At 44.6% G+C, this 20,422-nt stretch overlaps 1 protein-coding gene across 2 annotated transcripts in view; it reads right to left on the bottom strand.

The window, feature by feature from the left end:
- The window catches only part of LOC135577163 (CDC42 small effector protein 2-like), a 145,638-nt gene that overhangs the window by 94,955 nt on the left and 30,261 nt on the right, over nt 1-20,422 (bottom strand). Inside the window, exons 2-4 of one of the 2 annotated variants that reach the window (XM_065044991.1) lie at nt 13,962-15,549; nt 12,878-13,030; nt 3,502-3,816 (exon numbers count right to left, since the gene is read on the bottom strand). In XM_065044991.1, the coding sequence (XP_064901063.1) occupies nt 3,502-3,555 (54 nt within the window). In that variant the 5' untranslated portion in view covers nt 3,556-3,816; nt 12,878-13,030; nt 13,962-15,549. The remainder of the gene's footprint in view (nt 1-3,501; nt 3,817-12,877; nt 13,031-13,961; nt 15,550-20,422) is intronic. The other variant, XM_065044990.1, reaches the window with a different exon arrangement.

The raw sequence follows: 20,422 nt of genomic DNA, 5'->3' as shown, positions 1-20,422 counted from the left end.
TTCAGGTCTCTGGCTGCAGGGAGTGCCAGAGCCTGCTGCTGCCAGGAGAGAGAGGACAGCATTCCACCTGCATGAGGTGTAAGCAGGTGGAAGATCTGCTCAGCATGGTGGTGAAACTTAAAGGAGGAGGTTGAGAGACTGAGGACCATCAGGGAGTGTGAGAAGGAGATTGACTGGTGGAGTAACTCCTTGGCATTCCAGCCAGAAAGGTACCAAGGAGATACCCCCCAAAAGATGATGGACCCCCCACCCTGTCAGGCAGAAGGGGGGGAGACCTGAGATAGCCCCTGCCCTGTCGCTGTCGGGCAGAGGCAGGGGACCAAAAAGATGAGGAGGGTTGGAAGCAAGTCCCAGTGTGGCATCGCGGGCAACCCCCTTCCCTACCTGCTTTGCTTCCCCAGGTGCCCCTCCATAATAGGTTTGAGGCCCTGGATCTTGAACGGGAGGTAGGTGAGGATGTGGTGGAAGGCCTTCCTATGAGGTCACATAGGAAGAGGCAGTTGACTCCATGTCTCAAGACTGCCTCTGATAAGAAAGAAAGAAGGGTAATTGTAGTAGACGATTCCCTTCTGAGAGGAACAGAGGGCCCAACATGCAAAGTTGACCCTCATCATAGAGAAGTGTGCAGTCTACCTGGAGCCTGGATCAGGGATATCACCAGGGCACTCCCCAACTACTACCCACTGCTGATCTTCCAGACAGGTGGGGAGGAAGCTGCATCCTGTAGTCTGAGGGGAATGAAGAAAGACTTCAAGGCCTTGGGACGGTTGGTGAAAAGAGTCTGGGGCTCAAGTGATTTTCTGTTCCCTCCCATTTTCGGGTGATGACGTGGGATGGAATGGAAGAATTCAGTCCATAAATGCTTGGCTACAAGACTGGTGCTACAGTAGGGCTTTGGGTTCTTTGATAATGGCTGGTTTTATAAGACACAGTAATACATGGGAAAGGTTTATCTCGCAGAGGCAAAAGTATGCTGGGACAGGAATTAGCAGGGCTCATTTGGAGAGCTTTAAACTAGACTCGAAGGGGGATGGGGTTGTAGCTGGGCTTGCACCAGTGGGACTGCGCTCTAGTATTGATAAAGACCGGGAGGCCTCCCACCCCCCTAGGGTGAAATTGGTGTACTCAATTCACTCCCTGAAATGTCTGTACACCAATGCATGCAGCATGGGGATTAAGCAGGAGGAGTTAGAAACTTGTGTTCAGTCAGGAGATTATGATCTGGTGACAATTAGAGAGACATGGTGGGACAGCTTACATGACTGGAATGTGGTCATGGATGGCTATGTCTGTTTCAGGTAAGACAGACCAGCCAAGTGAAGAGTCGGTCTGAAGATGGAACAGTATTTGCCTGAAACATAGTCATCAGGGACTAGGAGAACCGAGGCCCTGACAGAAAGAACAGATGGACAATGACTTGGAGAGAGGCCTGAGGAGAAGAATTGTATTGCACAGGTCTCTCTGACCTGGGGGGTTACCGGTAACAATGGCTGCTGTATGGACTTCACCTGCTGCCTCAGCCAAACTAGCCCCCGCCTCCTAAAAGGGATTGTGTTATACGTGTCTCTCCAACTCGGGGACAATAACTGCCATCCAGAAGATGGATTCTCACTTGCTACCTCAGTCACACCTGCCCCCGACCTCCTCCCTGAAACAAAGGCCAACGAAGAAGAGCATGCCCAGAAGCTCACCAAGGGTCCTGAGGTCACCCAATGGACCAGAAAGAGACCCTTGAATACGAGGCAACGCAGGCGCAGAAGGGTCCTGGCAAGCATAGCGGGGATTTTTCAGGCCTGCGCAGTTAAGCCTGGATTGCGAAACAAAGGCAGAGATTGGCCTCAAACAATGGGAGCGAGGGGGTGTGAAGAAGCATAAAAGATGACTCCCGAATGGACATCGTTAAGATCTTCCCACCAGAGGATCCCGGATCATGACGAAGGACTGGCAGGACTCTTCTCACGGGACCGGACACCAGAGGGACGCCTTTGGGACTCGTTCTGGCGGTAACTGAATCCTCTTTCCCCCTTTTTCTTTTTCTATTTTTTTTCTTTCTTTTTCCTTTATTTTTCCTTTCCCTTTTTCCTCTACTCTCTCTAACGCGTGCCGCTTTACCGGCAAAATAATAAAGTAACACTGTTTGATTGAATTATAACCCTTTGGCATTTTGGTTGCCTTAATTTTGCACTTCGAGATCAAGGTAAACAAACCATCATGAGTCCATCACCGAATGGACCGTGACACCAAGTGAGGTGGTGGAGTTGCTCTTTACATAAGAGAGCAACTACAATGTATTGAGTACTGTCCAGGGGCGGATGAGGAGCGAGTTGAGAGTCTGTGGGTGAGAATTAAGGGGCAGGCTGGCAGGGGTGATACTGTTGTCTATTACAGGCCACCAGATCAGGATGAGGAAGTTGATGAGGCCTTCTACAAGCAGCTGAGAGCAGCCTCGCAATTACAAGCCCTGGTTATTGTGGGGGATTTTAACTACCCTGATATTTGCTGGAAAGACTACTCAGCCAGCCAGCCACAGTCCAGGAGGTTCTTCCTGTGCATTGATGATAACTTCCTGATGCAAATGGTAGATGAGCCAACTAGGAGAGGAATGCTGCTGTATCTCATTCTCACTAACAAGGAGGGAAGAAGAAGAAGAAGAAGAAGAAGAAGAAGAAGAAGAAGAGCAAGAGCCTGGCTCCATTCTCGTGACACTCACCCTTTATATATTTATAAACATTAATGAGGTCACCCCTCAGTCTCCTCCAAACTAAAGAGCCCCAGCTCCCTCAGCCTTTCCTCATAAGGGAGATGCTCCACTCCCTTGATCATCTTTGTTGCCCTGCACTGGACTCTCTCCAGCAGTTCCCTGTCCTTGAACAGGGGCCCAGAACTGGACACAATACTCCCCCACCCCTTGCTCCTTCTCCCACTGTCCTGCTCTCACTCCCATTCCCAGTCTCTCAGTCTCATCCGCTCTCTCTGGTTTGTGCTTCTTCCCTCCCCCCTGCTTCCTCGCTCTCTTGCTCTCCCTCTCACCCAGCCTCTCTCTGACTTCATTTAAATGAATGCTAAGAAAGGCAGAGGAGAAATGGATTTTACCCTATATTTCCTTCCTTCACCGTTGTCCAGCCACACAGGAAAAGCTCCTTAAAACAGTATCAGATGTCATGACATTTCCAGATTTCCATCTGCTTTTTGGCAGATGTTAGAGCAACAGTTTAAGTCTTCCTCGCTTTCACCCTCCCCTTCCCCTTCCTTTCTCCCTCTCTACAGGTCAAACATATAAAGGCTCTTTTCAAAGGCTTCAAACAGATTTAAGATTAAGGATAGGAAAATGGCTCTACGACAGTCTAGATCACACTCTTTTCTTTCACAGCTAAACCAAGATGGAAGTTAATTCCGTAATTCTCACTGGGCTTAGTCCAACAGCCCTAATTTAAGAAGCTAAAAAAAAAATTGAACAATGTATTAAATTATACACAAAACAGTTCCATTACTCATACTTACAGGCTGAGGCTGTTCTGCAATACAGCAGTTGAAACACAACCAGAACTCACTCATTGTTTACAGTCTGAAGTGCAAACACAGATGAAAAGCAGGATTCAGTCTTTGCAAAAGTGTCTCCAGGTAGCAAGTTCTTTAGACAGATTTATTTATAATGGTTCCAGTGTGAAAAGTTTCTCTGTTGAGCTTTTTTCCAAAGAAAAGTCAGTCCCAGAATAAACAGGTTGAAGAGTTATTTTTGAGTTTTCTTTCAGAAGACTGGTCCCAGCACCACACAAGTGTTACATATGCTTCTTTGATGCCTAACGTTATGTGAACCTGAAAAGAAAGAAGTACATTACATAAGAAAGAAAGAAGATACAAAATCTCATACTCACAGACAGCCACCCACACTTGTGATTTCTTGATAATGTCTTGAACTACAGAGTGGAGAGACACTAGCAAACAAGTCACATGCTTATTTCTTTTTAAGAACTATCTCTTAAAAGTGCATGAGCAGGCAATTCCAAAGTATTGGAAATCAATCAAGTGGGGCAGAAGGTCAGCTTGGATGAACTCTAGAACTTAGGTGGAGAAGGAAAGTGTGTAGACATTGGAAACCAGGACAGGCAATATGGAAGGACTACAGAGATGCTGTTTGTCACTGGAGGGAGAAAATTTGTGCGGCCAAAGCTCTATTAAAGCTGAACAGGGACTTTTAAAAATATGTTAACAGTAAAAGGAAGATCAGAGATAACACTGGTCTGCTACTTGATGAGGTCAGTCACCTCACAAATAGGGATGTAGACATTTAATGTCGTCTTTGTCTCTGTCTTTAATATTGATGATGGGGCCCTGGGACCCCCGGAGCCCTGTGTTGGAACACCATAACTGAAGGGATGATAAACTCCCAGCCAACTCTGGAATTGTTCGAGACTTGCTGCTCCAGCTGGATGCACATAAGCCTATGGAGCCCAATGGGATTCATCCCAGGGTACTAAAAGAGCTGGCCAATGTCATCATGGGACCTCTCTCCATTACTTTTCAACAGCCTTGGGAGTCTGGAGAGGTCCCAGTTGACTGGAAGCTGGCAAATACTGCCCAATTTTCAAGAAGGGTAAGAAGGAAGACCCTGGTAATTACAGGCCTGTCAGTCTCCTATGTCCTATGGAGGTTATTCTGGGAGTTACTGAAAAACACTTGAGAAGCAATGCAGTCATTGGTCATAACCAACACAGGTTAACAAGGGGAAAGTTCTGCTTAACTAACAACTTAATTTCCTTTTATGACAAGGTCACACAGCTAGTTGACCAAAGGAAGCCAGTAGATGTGTATTTTTTTATTTTAGCAAAGCTTTTAATAGTGTTTCTGACAGTATCCTTCTGGACAAAATGTCCAGCATACAGTTAGACAAGTACATAATACGTTGGGTGAACAATTGGCTCATGGGTTATTCACCTTCTCAGTTGTGTCCATTTCACTGTCTATTTGACAGATAAGTGAAAGTTTTTTTAAAAGCTAGAGGAGACATGTTACTCCCCAGTAAAAAAACTATTCACCTACAGCACATTTTACTCATTTTTTCTGATTGTGAAACTGTTTCAGCCAGTTGGCTTCAATGTACCCATGCATCTGCTGCTGTTAATTCTCTTCCCTAAAATCACTGCTTTTTATTTGCTCTTAAATATATTTTGCACTGGAAACACCTTTCCTATTCTCTTCCTCATACTAGACTAAATTTATGTTACATAATAAAAATTATGTTCATTAAAAGGCAGAACTACTACATGAAATTTGCAGTCTCGTGTCAGCTATTCAATGTGACCTACTTGAAAATTAATTAGAATTGTATTTTTTCCTTCTAAAAAACATAAACTTGGGGGGGAAGTACATCAAAAGACACAAGAGTCACACAAAAGGAAACTAACTTTGAAGCTCCAATCTCAATTCACCCAGTGCATCTAACAGCAAAGGTGGTACAGACTGCCACTGATGAGGCGCGGAAATGACCCTTAAGGTTGTAAGGAAGGTATGCAATTACGATGTCGGTCACACAGGGAATAAATTCACTCAAAATGTGTGTATTTTACAGTAGCTGTGAGCTTGGTTAAATCCAGTAAAGTGTTACATATTCATCAAAGTTCTTAGGAACGCCTATACATATTCATAACCTGTCCCCGAGTAGGCGGTTCTTATTACAATGAGTTCCGGGAGACCATTTCCATAGTCTCCACCTCCAGCTCCTCCTGGTTGCAGCTGAGCAGTGATTGTGAACCTGGGTCTTCTTTCTCTGGACATGGTCACCTTTGGTCCAGTGTGATGAGTTGGTTAGGTCTCAGACTGCTGAGTTGGTTAAAACTGGCATATCTCCTGTCCTGTGCCCAAGTTTCTGTTATCTAGTTCACCCAAGGATTCATCAAGGATGCACCCAAGGATTATTATTTTTGCAAGGTGTCAGTGAAGTCCTGTTTCTCGTACAATAAGTTACACAAAACTAAGCAAGGCTAGGCAACAGTGATGTAGGTTAAAGGGTTAGTTCTCTAAGTGTCTTTAAGTGTCAGTTAGTTAATTATTATTTAAGTGTTCTTTAAGTTTTAATTAGTTAATTGTTAGTTAATTAATTGTTAATTCCCTGTATCAATCCCCCCTTTTCTGAGAGGTCAGTAAATTATTTTACTAATATTTTACTAATATGATGATTCTTTATCTAACGTCTTTACAAAGTACCTATTAGATTCTAGCTCCTGCCTTAGCTGATGTTTCTTCCAGTTGCTATAAGTATTCCCAGTACTTGGGCAACACCACAAGAAACACATCATCATACAGACCCTAAAGCTAACATTCCCACTAAAGCTACCAATAAGGATTGTAACCGGGTTAAGTTGGGAAGCCAGAAAGTGAGGCCTTCCCATAAATTAGAGAATCCCCATGTTGTATTGTCTCTAGTAACTTGATGGAGGATCTGAGATTGTTCCCATATCTTTTGAATATTTGTTTCTACCCATTTCTCCTGATTAATACATGAACAACAACTTTGGTTTATTGTGGCAGAATGCAAACCCCCCTCTCTCCCCCTCCCTCCTTCAGTATGGAAGGAGTAGCCACATCTCCCTCTTTCTCTGCTACTTGAGGCTAACAGCTTCTTTTGTTTGGCCCCAGAGCACCCTGGCCAGGGCCATTAGGAGAAGGGAGTGCCGAGGTGCCACTGAGCCGCTGGGCACCTACGGCCAGTGTGGGGGTGCAGAGAAGCTTCTAGAATGCCTACAGTCAGATCTGATTAGCCAATATAAAAACGGGATTCTCGTCGAAACTCCGCCCATTGTCGCGGGTCTCTCGGAACACGAGCAAGATGCTGCCGCCGAGAGCCCCCCTCCCTTAGATGGAGACTCCGCTTGCCTTGCCGCCACGGGTGTAAGTAAAACTTCTTGCAGGATTGCGAGTATATTTATACTTTCCGTGCACATTTGCACGCGTAACTTTCCGTGCTCAATACGAGCACGTGTATAAATTATTACCTCGCACAATTGCGAGTGTATTTTCCTCCCGTGCTTCCACATAAGAACGTGTAATATTCTGTGCACGTTTGCACGTGTAAGTAAATTAACCCTCGCAGGATTGCGAGTGTATTATAAATTTACCCTCGCAGAATCGCGAGTGTACACTTTCCGTACTCAGTACAAGTACGTGTATCTCTTTAAAAATAATCCCACACCGTGTTTAGGCAAGTGTGTACTTCTCCGGGCTCAGGGACGGCTCCAGAATTGTTTTGGGTGAAGCCACGTGCATGCATACTGTGGACCACCTGTTGTATTAGTTGCTGCCCCTTAAAAATTTTCCTCAACTGATATCCGAACCTGTATTCAAGTCACTTTCGGAGTGATAAAACCCTGTTTCTCACCGGTTTAATAAAAGTTGTTTTGGACCCTGTTGTCCCTTAAACTAACCTTGGGGTACCTCCGTGACATTTATCACCACACAAACTCCTCCTTTTGCAGTCAGGAGGTCTAGGACCATGCAATTTTGTAAGACTATCTTGCTTAGTGATGATATCTCTTCCTGGAGCCCCTTAAGAGGGGGATTTATCACACAGTATCACAGTATGTTTGGGATTGGAAGGGACCTCAAAAGATCATCTAGTCCAATCCCCCTGCTGGAGCAGGAACTCCTAGGTGAGGTCGCACAGGAACATGTCCAGGCGGGTTTTGAATGTCTCCAGAGAAGGAGACTCCACAACCTCCCTGGGCAGCCTGTTCCAGTGCTCTGTCACCCTCACTGAGAAGAAGTTTTTTCTCAAATTTAAGCGGAATCTCTTGTGTTCCAGCTTGATCCCATTACCCCTTGTCCTATCATTGTTTGCCACCGAGAAGAGCCTGGCTCCATCCTCATGGCACTCACCCTTTATATATTTATAAACATTAATGAGGTCCCCCCTTAGTCTCCTCTTCTCCAAACTAAAGAGACCCAGCTCCCTCAGCCTTTCTTCATAAGGGAGGTGCTCCACTCCCTTAATCATCTTCATTGCCCTACGCTGGACCCTCTCCAGCAGTTCCCTGTCCTTCTTGAACTGAGGGGCCCAGAACTGGACACAATATTCCAGATGTGGTCTCACCAGGACGGAGTAGAGGGGAAGGAGGACCTCTCTCGATCTACTAGCCACCCCCCTTGTAATACAGCCCAGGATGCCATTGGCCTTCCTGGCCACAAGGGCACAGTGCTGGCTCATGGTCATCCTGTTGTCCACCAGGACCCCCAGGTCCCTTTCCTCTACACTGCTCTCTAATAGGTCATTCCCCAACATATACTGGAACCTGGGGTTGTTCCTGCCCAGATGCAGGACTCTACACTTTCCCTTGTTAAATTTCATTAGGTTATTCCCCGCCCAACTCTCCAGCCTGTCCAGGTCCCACTGGATGGCAGCACAGCCTTCTGGCGTGTCAGCCACTCCTCCCAGCTTAGTGTCATCAGCAAACTTGCTGATAGTACACTCTATTCCCTCGTCTAAATCGTTAATGAATATATTGAATAATATTGGCCCCAGCACTGACCCCTGAGGCACTCCACTAGATACTGGCCTCCAACTAGACTCCGCACCATTGACTACCACTCTCTGGCTTCTCTCCTTAAGCCAGTTTGCAACCCACCTCACTACTCTATTGTCTACACCACACCTCCTCAACTTAACTGTGAGGATGCTGTGGGAGACTGTGTCAAAGGCTTTACTGAAGTCAAGGTAGACCACATCCACCGCTCTGCCATCATCCATCCACCTTGTTACATTCTCATAAAAGGCTATGAGGTTGGTCAAGCATGACTTACCCTTGGTAAAGCCATGCTGACTGCCCCTAATAACCCTCTTATCCTTGATATGCCTTGAGATGGCACCAAGGATAAACTGTTCCATTACTTTCCCAGGAACAGAGGTGAGGCTGACCGGTCTATAATTACCCGGGTCCTCCTTCTTGCCGTTTTTGAAGACTGGAGTGACATTTGCTTTCCTCCAATCCTCGGGCACCTTTCCTGTTTCCCAAGACTTGGCAAAGATGATGGAGAGCAGTCCAGCAATGACTTCAGCCAGCTCCCTCAGCACCCGTGGATGCATCCCATCTGGACCCATGGATTTATGGATGTCCAGACTATTTAATTGCTCCCTAACCCAGTCCTCATCAACTAAAGCAAACTCCTCCATTGACCTGGCTTGATCTGGGGTCTCAGGGGTACAGGGCTCCCCAGGACAGCCTCCGGCAGAGTAGAGAGAGACAAAGAAGGCATTCAGTAATTCTGCCTTCTCTGTATCTTCTGCCACCAGGGCACCCACCCCGTTCATCAGTGGGCCTACATTGCCTCTGGTATTAGTTTTATCTGCTATGTATTTGAAAAAGTTCTTTTTGCTGTCCTTGACCCCTCTCGCCAGCTGTAATTCTAAGGAGGCCTTGGCTATCCTAGCTGCCTTCCTACATCCTCTAACAGCAGCCTTAGATTCTTCCCAAGTGGCCAGCCCCTGCTTCCATGACCTGTAAACTCTCCTCTTCTGCTTGAGCATACCCAACATATCCCTATTCAACCACGCAGGGCTCCTGGCTCCCTTCCTTGACTTCCTACATGTCGAGATGCTCTGATCCTGAGCGTGGAAGAAGCAATCTCTGAATGCAATCCAGCTATCTTGGGCCCCTTTTCCTTCAAGCAGCCTTGCCCACGGGATTTCCCCCAGCAATTGCTTGAAAAGGCCAAAGTTAGCCCTGCTAAAGTCCAGGGTTGCAATTCTACTTGCTATTCTGTTCCTGCCACACAAGATGCTGAACTCCACCATCTCGTGGTCACTGCAACCCAGGCAGCCCTCAACCTTTACTGCTTTGACCAGACCCTCCTTGTTAGTGAGGATGAGATCCAGCAGTGCACCTCTCCTAGTCGGCTCCTCCACCATCTGCATGAGGAAGTTATCATCAATGCACTGGAGGAACCTCCTGGACTGTGGCTGGCTGACTGAATGGTCCTTCCAGCAAACATCAGGGAAGTTAAAATCCCCCACAACAACCAGGGCCTGTAACTGTGAGGCCACTCTCAGCTGCCCATAGAAGGCCTCATCAACTTCCTCAGCCTGATCTGGCGGCCTGTAACAGACGCCCACAAGAGTGTCACCCCTGCCAGTCTGCCCCTTAATTCTGACCCATACACTCTCAACTCGCTCCTCATCCACTCCTGGGCAGAATTTAGTACATTGTAGTTGCTCTCTCACATAGAGAGCAACTCCACCACCACACCTGGCTGGCCTGTCTTTCCTGAAAAGGACACAGCCATCCATGACCACATTCCAGTCATGTGAACTGTCCCACCATGTTTCTGTAATTGCCACCAGATCATAATCTCCCGACCGAACATAGGATTCTAACTCCTCCTGCTTATTCCCCATGCTGCACGCATTGGTGTACAGGCATTTCAGGGAGCGAGCAGAGCACACCAATGTCTCCCTAGGGGCATAGGAGGCCACCCGGTCCTCATCAGTTTTAGAATGCTGCCCCACTGGGACAAGCCCAGCTACAACCCCATCCCCCTTTGAGCCTAGTTTAAAGCTCTCCAAATGAGCCCAGCTAATTCCTGCCCCAGCATCCTTTTGCCCCTGCGAGATAAACCTTTCCCACTTGACACTGTCTGGACTGGTGACTTATAAAACCAACCATTATACAAAAAATCCAAAGCCCTGTCTGTAGCACCAGTCCTGAAGCCAACCATTAAGAGACTGAATTTTCCTATTCCAACCCACATCGTCCCTTGAAGATGGAAGGAGTGAAGAGAAGATCACTTGAGCCCCTGAGTCTTTCACCATCCTTCCCAAGACCTTGAAATTGTTCTTCATTCCCCTCAGACTACGGGAAGCAGCTTCCTCCCCATCTGTCTGGAAGACCAGCAGCGGGTAGTAGTCTGTCGGGTGCACCAGTTTGGGGAGCTCTCTAGCAATATCCTTGATCTGGGCTCCAGGTAGACTACAAACTTCCCTAAGATGAGGGTCAACCCTGCATATTTGGCCCTCTGTTCCTTTCAGAAGGGAATTTCCTATTACAATCACCCTTCTTTCTTTCTTATCAGAGGCAGTCTTAAGTTGTGAAGTCAACCGCCTCTTCCCATGTGATCTTGTAGGCAGGCTTGGCACCACCTCCTCACCTACCTCTTCTTCAAGATGCAGGGCCTCAAATCTATTACGGAGGGGCACCTGGGGAGACAAAGCAGGCAGGGAGGGGGGCTGCCCGTGACGCCGAACCGGAATACACTTCCAACCCTCGTCATCTTTTAGGTCCCCTACTTCTGCCCGACAGCAACAAGGGTGGGGCCGTCTCAGGACTTCTGCCTCTGTCTGAGAGGGCAGGAGGTCCATCTCCTTTTGGGGGGTACCTCCCTGGGACCTTTCTGACTGGCACGTCAGGGTGTTACTCCACCAGTCGATCTCCCTTTCGCACTCCCTGATGGTCCTCAGCGTCTCAACCTCCTCCTTAAGTTTCACAACCATGTCAAGCAGATCTTGCACCTGCTCACACCTCATACAGGTGGAGAGCTGGCCTCCCTCCCCCGGCAGCAGCAGGCTCAGGCACTCCCTGCAGCCGGAGACCTGAACAGCCACCGTTCGGGACAGAACCTCCTCAGTCTGCGTAGCCACAGTCTGTTTGAGACAAGCTCTCCTCCTGGAGGCGACCATGGTCGTCAGCACTCTGGGATGCTGGCAATAAGTTAGAGGGGCTGACAAGCGACAAGTGCTCTCTGCACCCTGCTACACAAGCTACCACCCCCGCTGCTGCAGCACAGTGTGGGTGGGACTCACCCGCTACACAAGCTGCTTGCTCCTCCCTACACCTAGTGGGCAGTGACTAGTCTCAAAGGATTTTTCAAGGCAAGGGGAGGGGGTGTGGTCGCCATCACCGTGGGAACGCCCCCCGCCACGTCAGCCGCTCTCTCGCAATGGCTGCCGGGTCTGCAAGGATCGGGACTCGACGGGAATCACGCTGTCCCTGTACGTTTCCCTCTGAGCTTCCTAATCTCGGCTGAACCTCATGGTCGGCTGAACCCCGCCGGCTCCGGCTCTCGCTGGGCTGGCTCCGATCAGCTGACTGGAACACATTTTTGATTTTCTCGATTGTGGCTGATATATTTACTATGTTTTTTTTCTAGTTCACTAACTCCTAGTTGAGGAATAAACCATCTAGCAAAACTATGAAATCCAGAGGGTCTCTTTACAAGAGGGTTATTCGGCACTGAAGGCATTTTTCTCCATAATGTCCTGAAAATACCTGGGGGTGGGTATGAATGGTTAAACACCTTTTCTTGAGGTACTATGTATCCGCCTGTACAATGGCCTTGCCAATTATCGGGTAGGCTTTTCCTGGCTCGTCTATCCCCTCAAAGCCACCACCACCCAGGAGCTAGATTACAATTTGTTGCTATGTTGGAAGGGAAGTTAAAGTTTTCAATGTTTTGTATGCTGTAATTAAACCCCAGTTCTTTCAGCTTAGTTATATCAAAGATTCCAACACCCTGTTACTGACTACATTCACTGCCATTTTGAAACTTTTATCTATGGAGTTCATGCATCTAGAATAAATCGTAATTTCAGTTTGATTCCAAGGCACCAATTTGAAATGTCTTCCTATCGTTTTACTCAGGTCCTGCCCATAAAGACAGGTTTGCTTCTGGTTTGCATCCAGCTTTCCCCCTCCACCCCCTTCTCTACTCCAGTCTGGATGGGGGACTCCCAACAGCGGAAATTCCATTCCTCTTGGGAGGACCGTGCATGTCCAACAGTCTGAAAGGTTCAAATTGTTCCAAATCATTTGGGTGAGCTTTACACGCCAATTTTTTGCATGCCAACCGTGTCCTAAAGCTATGATTGTGAAAAATACAATTTTTCAGGCTGCACCTGGGTTACCCTCCATGGTGTTTTCCAGGTTTTCTTCACTCTAGAATGATGGGTCCAGGCATTCTGTTCTTTAATCTTGATAATGGTGAAGGATGTCAGGAGGACTTGAAATGGACCTTCCCATTGTGGTTCCAAACTGTTTTCTGCAAGAAACTTCACATACACATAATCTCCCAGCTGGATGTTACGTACTAGCCCATGCAAACCCCTACTCCGAGTTCCAAACACGTTTCCCAATTTTGTTAAGTTGTTTACCCAATGCCACCATTTAAGAAGTCATAATTTCATCCCTTACTTGTGCAGATATCCCTTTCTGTACACTATAGGGTCTCCCATACAGGATTTCAAAAGGACTCAACCCTTCCTTTGCCCTTGGCCTTGTTCGTATATGTAAAAGGGCCAAAGGTAAAGACTGAGACCAAGCCAAATTTGCCTCCTGCCCCAATTTTACAATTTGTTGTTTAATTAAATGATTCATTTTTTTCTACCTGGCCACTAGATTGAGGATGATAAGGAGTATGTAGTTACCAGTCTATTCCCAAGTGCTGACTGATTTGTTGTACAATTTTTGAAATAAAGTGTGGCCCTCTATCGGAGGATATATCAGCTGGAACTCCAAACCTCGGTATTGTTTCTTGTACCAATGTTTTAGTTACCTCCCGAGCTTTTGCTGTTCTGTTAAGGAATGCTTCTGACCAACCTGAAAAACTATCAGTTAGTACCAACAAATATTGGTACCCCCCTTTTATTGGGAGTTCCAAAAAATCAATTTGCTGTTGTTGCCCAGGTCCATTTCCTTTCCCAATTTGACCCATTTCTGGCTTAGGTATATTCTTAGGATTAGTCTGGAGGCAAAGATCACATTGCTGCGTCATCTGTCTAGCCACTATTTTTCTGATCAAATATTTTTATAGTGCCTCTGCTCCCCAATGTACCTTCCTGTGCTCATCCCTTACTAAAGGCCAGACTAAATAGGAAGGAACAATAAGTTTTCCTTGTGGGGTGTGAGCCCACCCTTCCTCATTATATGATTCCTCTAAATCTATAATGCATTTTCGATCTTCCTTAGTGTACTCTGGCTTACCTTCTAAAGAAACCTGTCCATCTGGGACTAGGGCACTTTGTACTTTTACCTTTTGCTTAGCTGCCCATTTTGCTTCTCTGTCCGCCAGCTCATTCCCTTTTTCCAATTCCGAGCACACTTTCTGGTGTGCCTTGATATGCATGATTGCCACTTTCTTAGGAAGTTGAACTGCTTCCAGTAATTTCAATATCTCACTTGCATGTTTGGCATGTTTTCCTTGAGAGTTCAAGAGTCCTCTTTCTTTCCAAATTGCTCCATGCGCATGTTTGACCCCAAAAGCATACTTGGAGTCAGTGTAGATGTTAACCATTTTACCTTGAGCTAGTTCCAGAGCATAAATAAGGGCGATTATTTCTGCCTTCTGTGCTGAAGTACTTTTAGGTAGAGGTCCAGATTCCATCACTTCATGGCTAGTGGTTATAGCATAACCAGCACGCCTTTCACCGTTCAGGACATAGCTGCTTCCATCTGTAAACCAGTTTTCAGCATTTTCCATAGGACTGTCCTTTAGATCTGGTCGGCTGGAGTATGTTGCTTCGATGGTTTCCAGGCAATCGTGATGAACTGGTTCTCCATTGTTACCACTGAGGAAAGAAGCTGGATTGACAATGTTAGTGATGATGATTTCTAAATCATCCTGTTACACCATTATAGCCTGATATTTGAGCAATCTTTGTGGGGAAAGCCAATGTCCCCCTTTTGCTTCTAGGACTGTAGACACTGTGTGGGATACTAGCACAGTCATTTTCTGACCCATGGCAAATTTCCGGGCCTCCTGTATGTTCAGTACCACTGTTGCAACTGCCTGCAGGCATCCAGACCACCCTTTTGCAGTTGCATCTAATTTTTTGGAGAAATAGGCCACTGCTCATCAGTATGGGCCAAGATCCTGTGCCAGTATACCCAAGGCTATTCCCTGCTTCTCATGAAAGAATAAATGGTTTACTCACATCTGGGAGTCCTAAAGCGGGGGCTGACATCAAAGCTCTTTTTAGTCCTTCAAAGGCTCTTGTAGCTTCTTTATTCAACTGCAGGTGTTTCTGATCTGTGGCTATTAGTGCATACAGTGGTTTGACAAGCAATCCATAATTATAGATCCACAACCGGCACCACCCTGTCATGCCCCAAAAGGTCCATAATTCTTTTACAGTTTGAGGCTTTGGAGTTTGGCATATAGCCTCCTTTCGAGCCTGTCCCAGGGTCCTCTGCCCTGCACTAATTTCATAGCTCAAATAAGTTACTTGTTGCTGTACCATCTGGGCTTTCTTCCGTGATACCCGGTATCCTTGGAGCCCCAAAAAATTCAGTAAACTTACGGTCCAAGTTATGCACGTCTCCTTTGTTTTGGTGGTGATCAAGATGTCATCCACATATTGTAGCATCTGTCCCTCATCAGGTGGGGCTTCCCAAGATTCAAGATCTTTAGCAAGCTGATTTCCAAATATTGTCGGGCTATTCTTAAATCCTTGTGGCAGCACCGTCCATGTGAGCTGGGTTTTACGTCCACTTTTAGGGTTTTCCCATTCAAATGCAAATATTGTCTGGCTGGCTTCAAGGAGAGGGAGGCAAAAAAAGGCATCCTTTAAATCTAGAACAGTAAACCAAGTCAAATCAGGTGTTAATACAGTCAGAAGTGTGTATGGGTTTGCTGTCACTGGGTAGAGGTTCCCGGTTATTTTGTTTATAGCTCGTAAGTCCTGAACCACCCGTTATGAACTGTCTGGTTTATGGACGGGCAATATAGGGGTGTTATAACTGGACTCACATACCTTTAATAACCCAATTTGTAGAAATTTCTCTATTACCGGCCGAATTCCCTCCCTGTCCTCCCTTTTCAAAGGGTATTGTTTTATCCTTACCGGCTTTTCTCCTTCTTTGATTTTTACCTTGACAGGTGGAGCATTTTTGACTCTTCCAGGTATATCAGTAGCCCATACCCCAGGATACACTTGGTTCACACCTTCTTCATTAATCTTGCCTTCAGTGGGAACAGTTGCTAAAAGCAAGCCCATTATTTTCATATATTGCTGATCATTTACCTCCAGAGTAATTTCTCCTTTTTCAAATCTGATTACCACACCCATTTGTTCTAACAGATCTCTTCCCAAAAGAGGTTTCGGGGAATTGGGCATATATAAAAATTTATGAATACCTACTTGCTTGCCCAATTTGTATTTTAAAGGTTCACAAAAATATGCTTTTTCACTTTGACCAGTAGCTCCCTTTACTACTACATAATCATTACTTATTGGCATTAATGCTTGATTGAGGACTGGAAATGTTGCTCCTGTATCTACCAAAAATTCCACTTGTTTTTTGTTCTTTCCCTAGTTTCATTATAACCACTGGATCCACTAGGGTAAATTCCCCAGGTCCCCATCAATCTTTTTCAACATTTGCTACTATCCAGTTCCCCTTCTGTCTACTTCCTCTGTGTCTTTCCTGACATTCATGTTTCCAATGTCCTTTTTTTCCACACCATGCACATTGATCTCTCTCTAAATGCTTTCAAAGTCTTCCAACCCTTTCAATTTCCCTACTCTCTTGCAGTGCTGCTACTATCATACGCCTATCCTTTCGACGATCTTCCTGTTCTCTGTTACTTAATACTCTCCAAGCTTCATCTAGCAATGGTTCCAAATTTCTACTTTCTGTTGCTCTCAGTTTCTGTAACTTCCTTCAAATATCATTTGCTGACTGACCTATAAATAATGACACTAATTGCTGTATCCCTACTTCTGAACTTGGGTCAAGAGGTGTGTGTCTTCTCATGGTATCTCACAACTTATCCACAAATTCTGTGGGGGTTTCTTTAGGCCCTTGCTGGATAGCGTACAAGGCTGACCAATTAATAGCTCGTGGGACGGCTCGCTCCATCCCTTTCACAACCCAGTTTCTATATTGGTTTAATAATCCCATGTGTGCTCCTCTATTTGGATCCCAATGGGGGTCCTGTAAGGGAAAGTAGTTTTTCACATCTCTTCCTGCATCGCCAATTTGGTTAATAGCCAAATCTTGGGTTGTTTTCAATATTAGCTGTTTTTCAGTTTCTGTCATATGGTCCAATAACAATTGTATATCGTTCCAATCGGGGTTATGTTGTTTGATCAAAAACTGGAAATGCCTAGCGACCCCCACAGAATCACTCCGATAGTTCTTGGCTACTGTTTTCCATGTCTCAAGATCAAATTAAAAGAAGGGTACCCTTATTAAGACTGGCTCCCCCTCTGGTCCCACTGCCTCTCTGAGGGGAGCCTGCAATGTTTCCTTGCTTCGGGTGTGAGAGGATACAGTGCTATATCCTGAGAGGTATCTGGCTACTCCCCCATGGTCCTGTCTTCCCCCTGCGGCTCCACGTTCCTCCCGCCCCCCCGCTAGAGGCTTGTAATACTCTAGCAGATCCTCCAATCCGGGATTCCTTACTTTTTCTGGGTTTACACGTCTTTCTCCTATATCACATCCTAAACAACATTTCTGGGGCTTACTGGCTTTCTCTTTTTTCTTATTTTCCTTTTCTAAAGCTATTACCATAGGGTCCTGGGGAGGCTTTAACCTACAGTCCCTCTGATACTCGTGGTGATTTCTGAGGGTGAAAAACATATCTATATATGTGACCTCATCCCATTTTCCTTCCCTTCTTAAGAATAATATTAATTGTAGTAGAGCGTTATAATTTAAAGTTCCATTGATGGGCCACTTTTTCTCATCTTCTAATTTATAGAGTGGCCACCAGTGATTACGATACTTAATTAGGGTCATTTTGCTTTCCGTAACGCATGTCCCAATGATTTCCTTCCAGTGAGTTAATATGCAACCAAGGGGGATTTTCTTTAGTACTCCACTTTTGAGTGTTACCCATTACTGTTTCTCAATCAATAAATCTCTTAGCTTGTGATAGAAAAAAATTCAGTAACGTGTCCCGGAACCAAGAACCACACCACGTGATGTTTTAAGTTAGTTTTCCACCTTATACAAATCACAGGCTAAAACGTACCATCATACATTTAAACAGTAATTACTGATTCAACAATAAAAATAAGTTAGATTCAAGCTGCCTTTCAGGCACACACACAGTACACACACAGACACTTTTTACCCGCTAGTTAGTTTTAGGACAGATAGCTATCTCACACAGTGTTTAGAATGGTATGCATGGAATGCCTGGGCACTTACAAAAGATAACATGCAGTTATAGACCAATTATTCCTTTTTCACTATTACCTTTTTCAGCAGCTGCAAAAAGAGAGATTTCTGCATTACCCTTCACTCTTGCTAAGATTAGTCATTAGCAAAAGTCCATCCTGGCTCTCCAAACTGAGACACAGAAATCTCAGAGTTGCTCGATCTACCCCCAAGATCGCTAGCGGCTGCGGCTGACCCACAAACAGACAGCAACTCCCACTCAGGTACCTTTCCCACTGTGGAAACTCTGGCCACACATGAGACGTCTCTCCACGGCTTACTGGCTCCCCACCAAATGGATATGAAACTGAATTAGCCCTTCATCACATACACTGTGTCTACACAAGGAGGTTGGTGCGCTGTCATCCGAGATATTATTTCACTGCATAATAGCAACTCTGCACTTAATCCACCCCCATGCAGACACTTTCTGAAGCGTTGAGGGTGTCCACGTGCAAGGGAGATAACTTTCACAAGTAGTATAGGGTACCCAACCCAGAGATGATTTGAACACACTACAAAGAATTAGTGTGGACTAGTTATTGCATCTTCCATACATAGACATGACCCAGATTCACCTAATCTCAGAACACAATCCTTCACCAGATGTCACCATCTGTCTCTCATGTGCTTTGTACCTCATCCCTCTGCATGGGCATCTTTGTGTAAAGGGTGTTTATGCACTATGACACCAAGAATTGCAACTATCCTTGTTTTTATGACACACCCTAAAATGCTGTATACTGCTCTAATTCATAAAGGAATCAAAGCTGCATCATGTCAAAGCTAAAATAACTATATCTAGGTTCCAGTAACTAAAAAATCCTGGACTTGAATCTTTCCCCCCTTTTTATTCTAGAAATTTCATGCATGAAATAATCAATGGGTACTGTGTTTTTCCACAACATTTACTTATTTACCAATAACCAACATATACTACCTCAAGCAAAGCTCAAAGGCAACTCAGACATTTTTGTATGACAGTATTGTTTCAATTATTTCACAGAAAGATTCTATTGTCTTTAGAAGGGAAAGACAGGTGTCTATGCTTACTATAGATATGAGTTTCTTAGTTGATGATAGCTAAACCCCACACAAACCCATTAAGTCAATATTTTTAATCACTGAAAGCAGCTAAGACACCAATGCATCATTTTCATCAACTAATTAAAATTCAATTTAAATAACAAGAAATAAATGAGATCAAGTAATCTAGCTTATTTACTGAACATGCATCAAATACAAAAGGTTTTTCTTTGCATGGTCACACTTTGAAAAGATAGATGGAAGCATAAAACAGACCTTTAATTAGAAGAATACTTTTTATGTCCAAAAATACAAATCAAATTGTTAACATAACTGTGCAATTACACTTCTGAAGATACATTTGCCAATGAGCACTTTTGTACTCTGACACCCAGCCTCCATAGCCCCTTCCTTCTCTAACACAGATTTAATGAATTTAACCTAAATTAAATGAATATATAATTTACAGAAAACACTTCCTATTTTTTTTCTAAATTATAGAACAGTCTCAAAAGGCAAGTAGGGAAGTTCAACCACATGAGTAATTTAGCACTAAACTGGACAGAGTATTAGTTTAAAAATAATAATAATGATTTTTTAAAAACCAGAAAAACACACACCCTCCAAAAAAAAAAAATCACACTCACAGATGAACCTTCAGAAAAAAAAATATTAACAGATGAATGAGCAGTTCTTTTCCATCCCTGTTTTTCATGATTCTGTAGAAAATAAATCTAATAGTCTTTACTGTACATAAAAAACATATATTAACAAAAAATAAAACCAATTCAATAACGATTTAAAGACATGGACAAAATATTTAGTGGAGAATCAGTATCAAACAGGCAAAAGAAACACAACTTTGCATTCTGATCTTAATGCATTCCTTTGCACTAATACAGGCATAACTCTTTGTCTTGGGCCATGGTGACTCATTGATATTATTTGTGAAGTCAGCTATGTGAATGTAATAAAATATGGAGTGAAAATAATGTACAGTGGTTGTAGTATCCACAAATGCTACTTCTCCACTAGAAATGTGAAATTCTAGTATCCACATGGGTAGTTAGTGTGGGATACCTACTGAGATTTATGTACTTTCACTAGTTTCATTTCCCCATGTCAGAATTGCTTTCTGTATTCATAAAAGCTCTGCAGCATACTCAGCAGCTCTTGAATAAAAAAAAAAAAAAAAAAGTACAACCTTTTATTGTACCTACTAGAGGTTTTAAATAATTTTATTTATGTAAAAT

This window comes from Columba livia, chromosome W (assembly GCF_036013475.1).
Source record: "Columba livia isolate bColLiv1 breed racing homer chromosome W, bColLiv1.pat.W.v2, whole genome shotgun sequence".
In the NCBI taxonomy this organism is placed as follows: domain Eukaryota; kingdom Metazoa; phylum Chordata; class Aves; order Columbiformes; family Columbidae; genus Columba; species Columba livia.
Note: the sequence above shows the minus strand (reverse complement) of the source record. Positions and strands in the feature narration are given on the sequence as shown.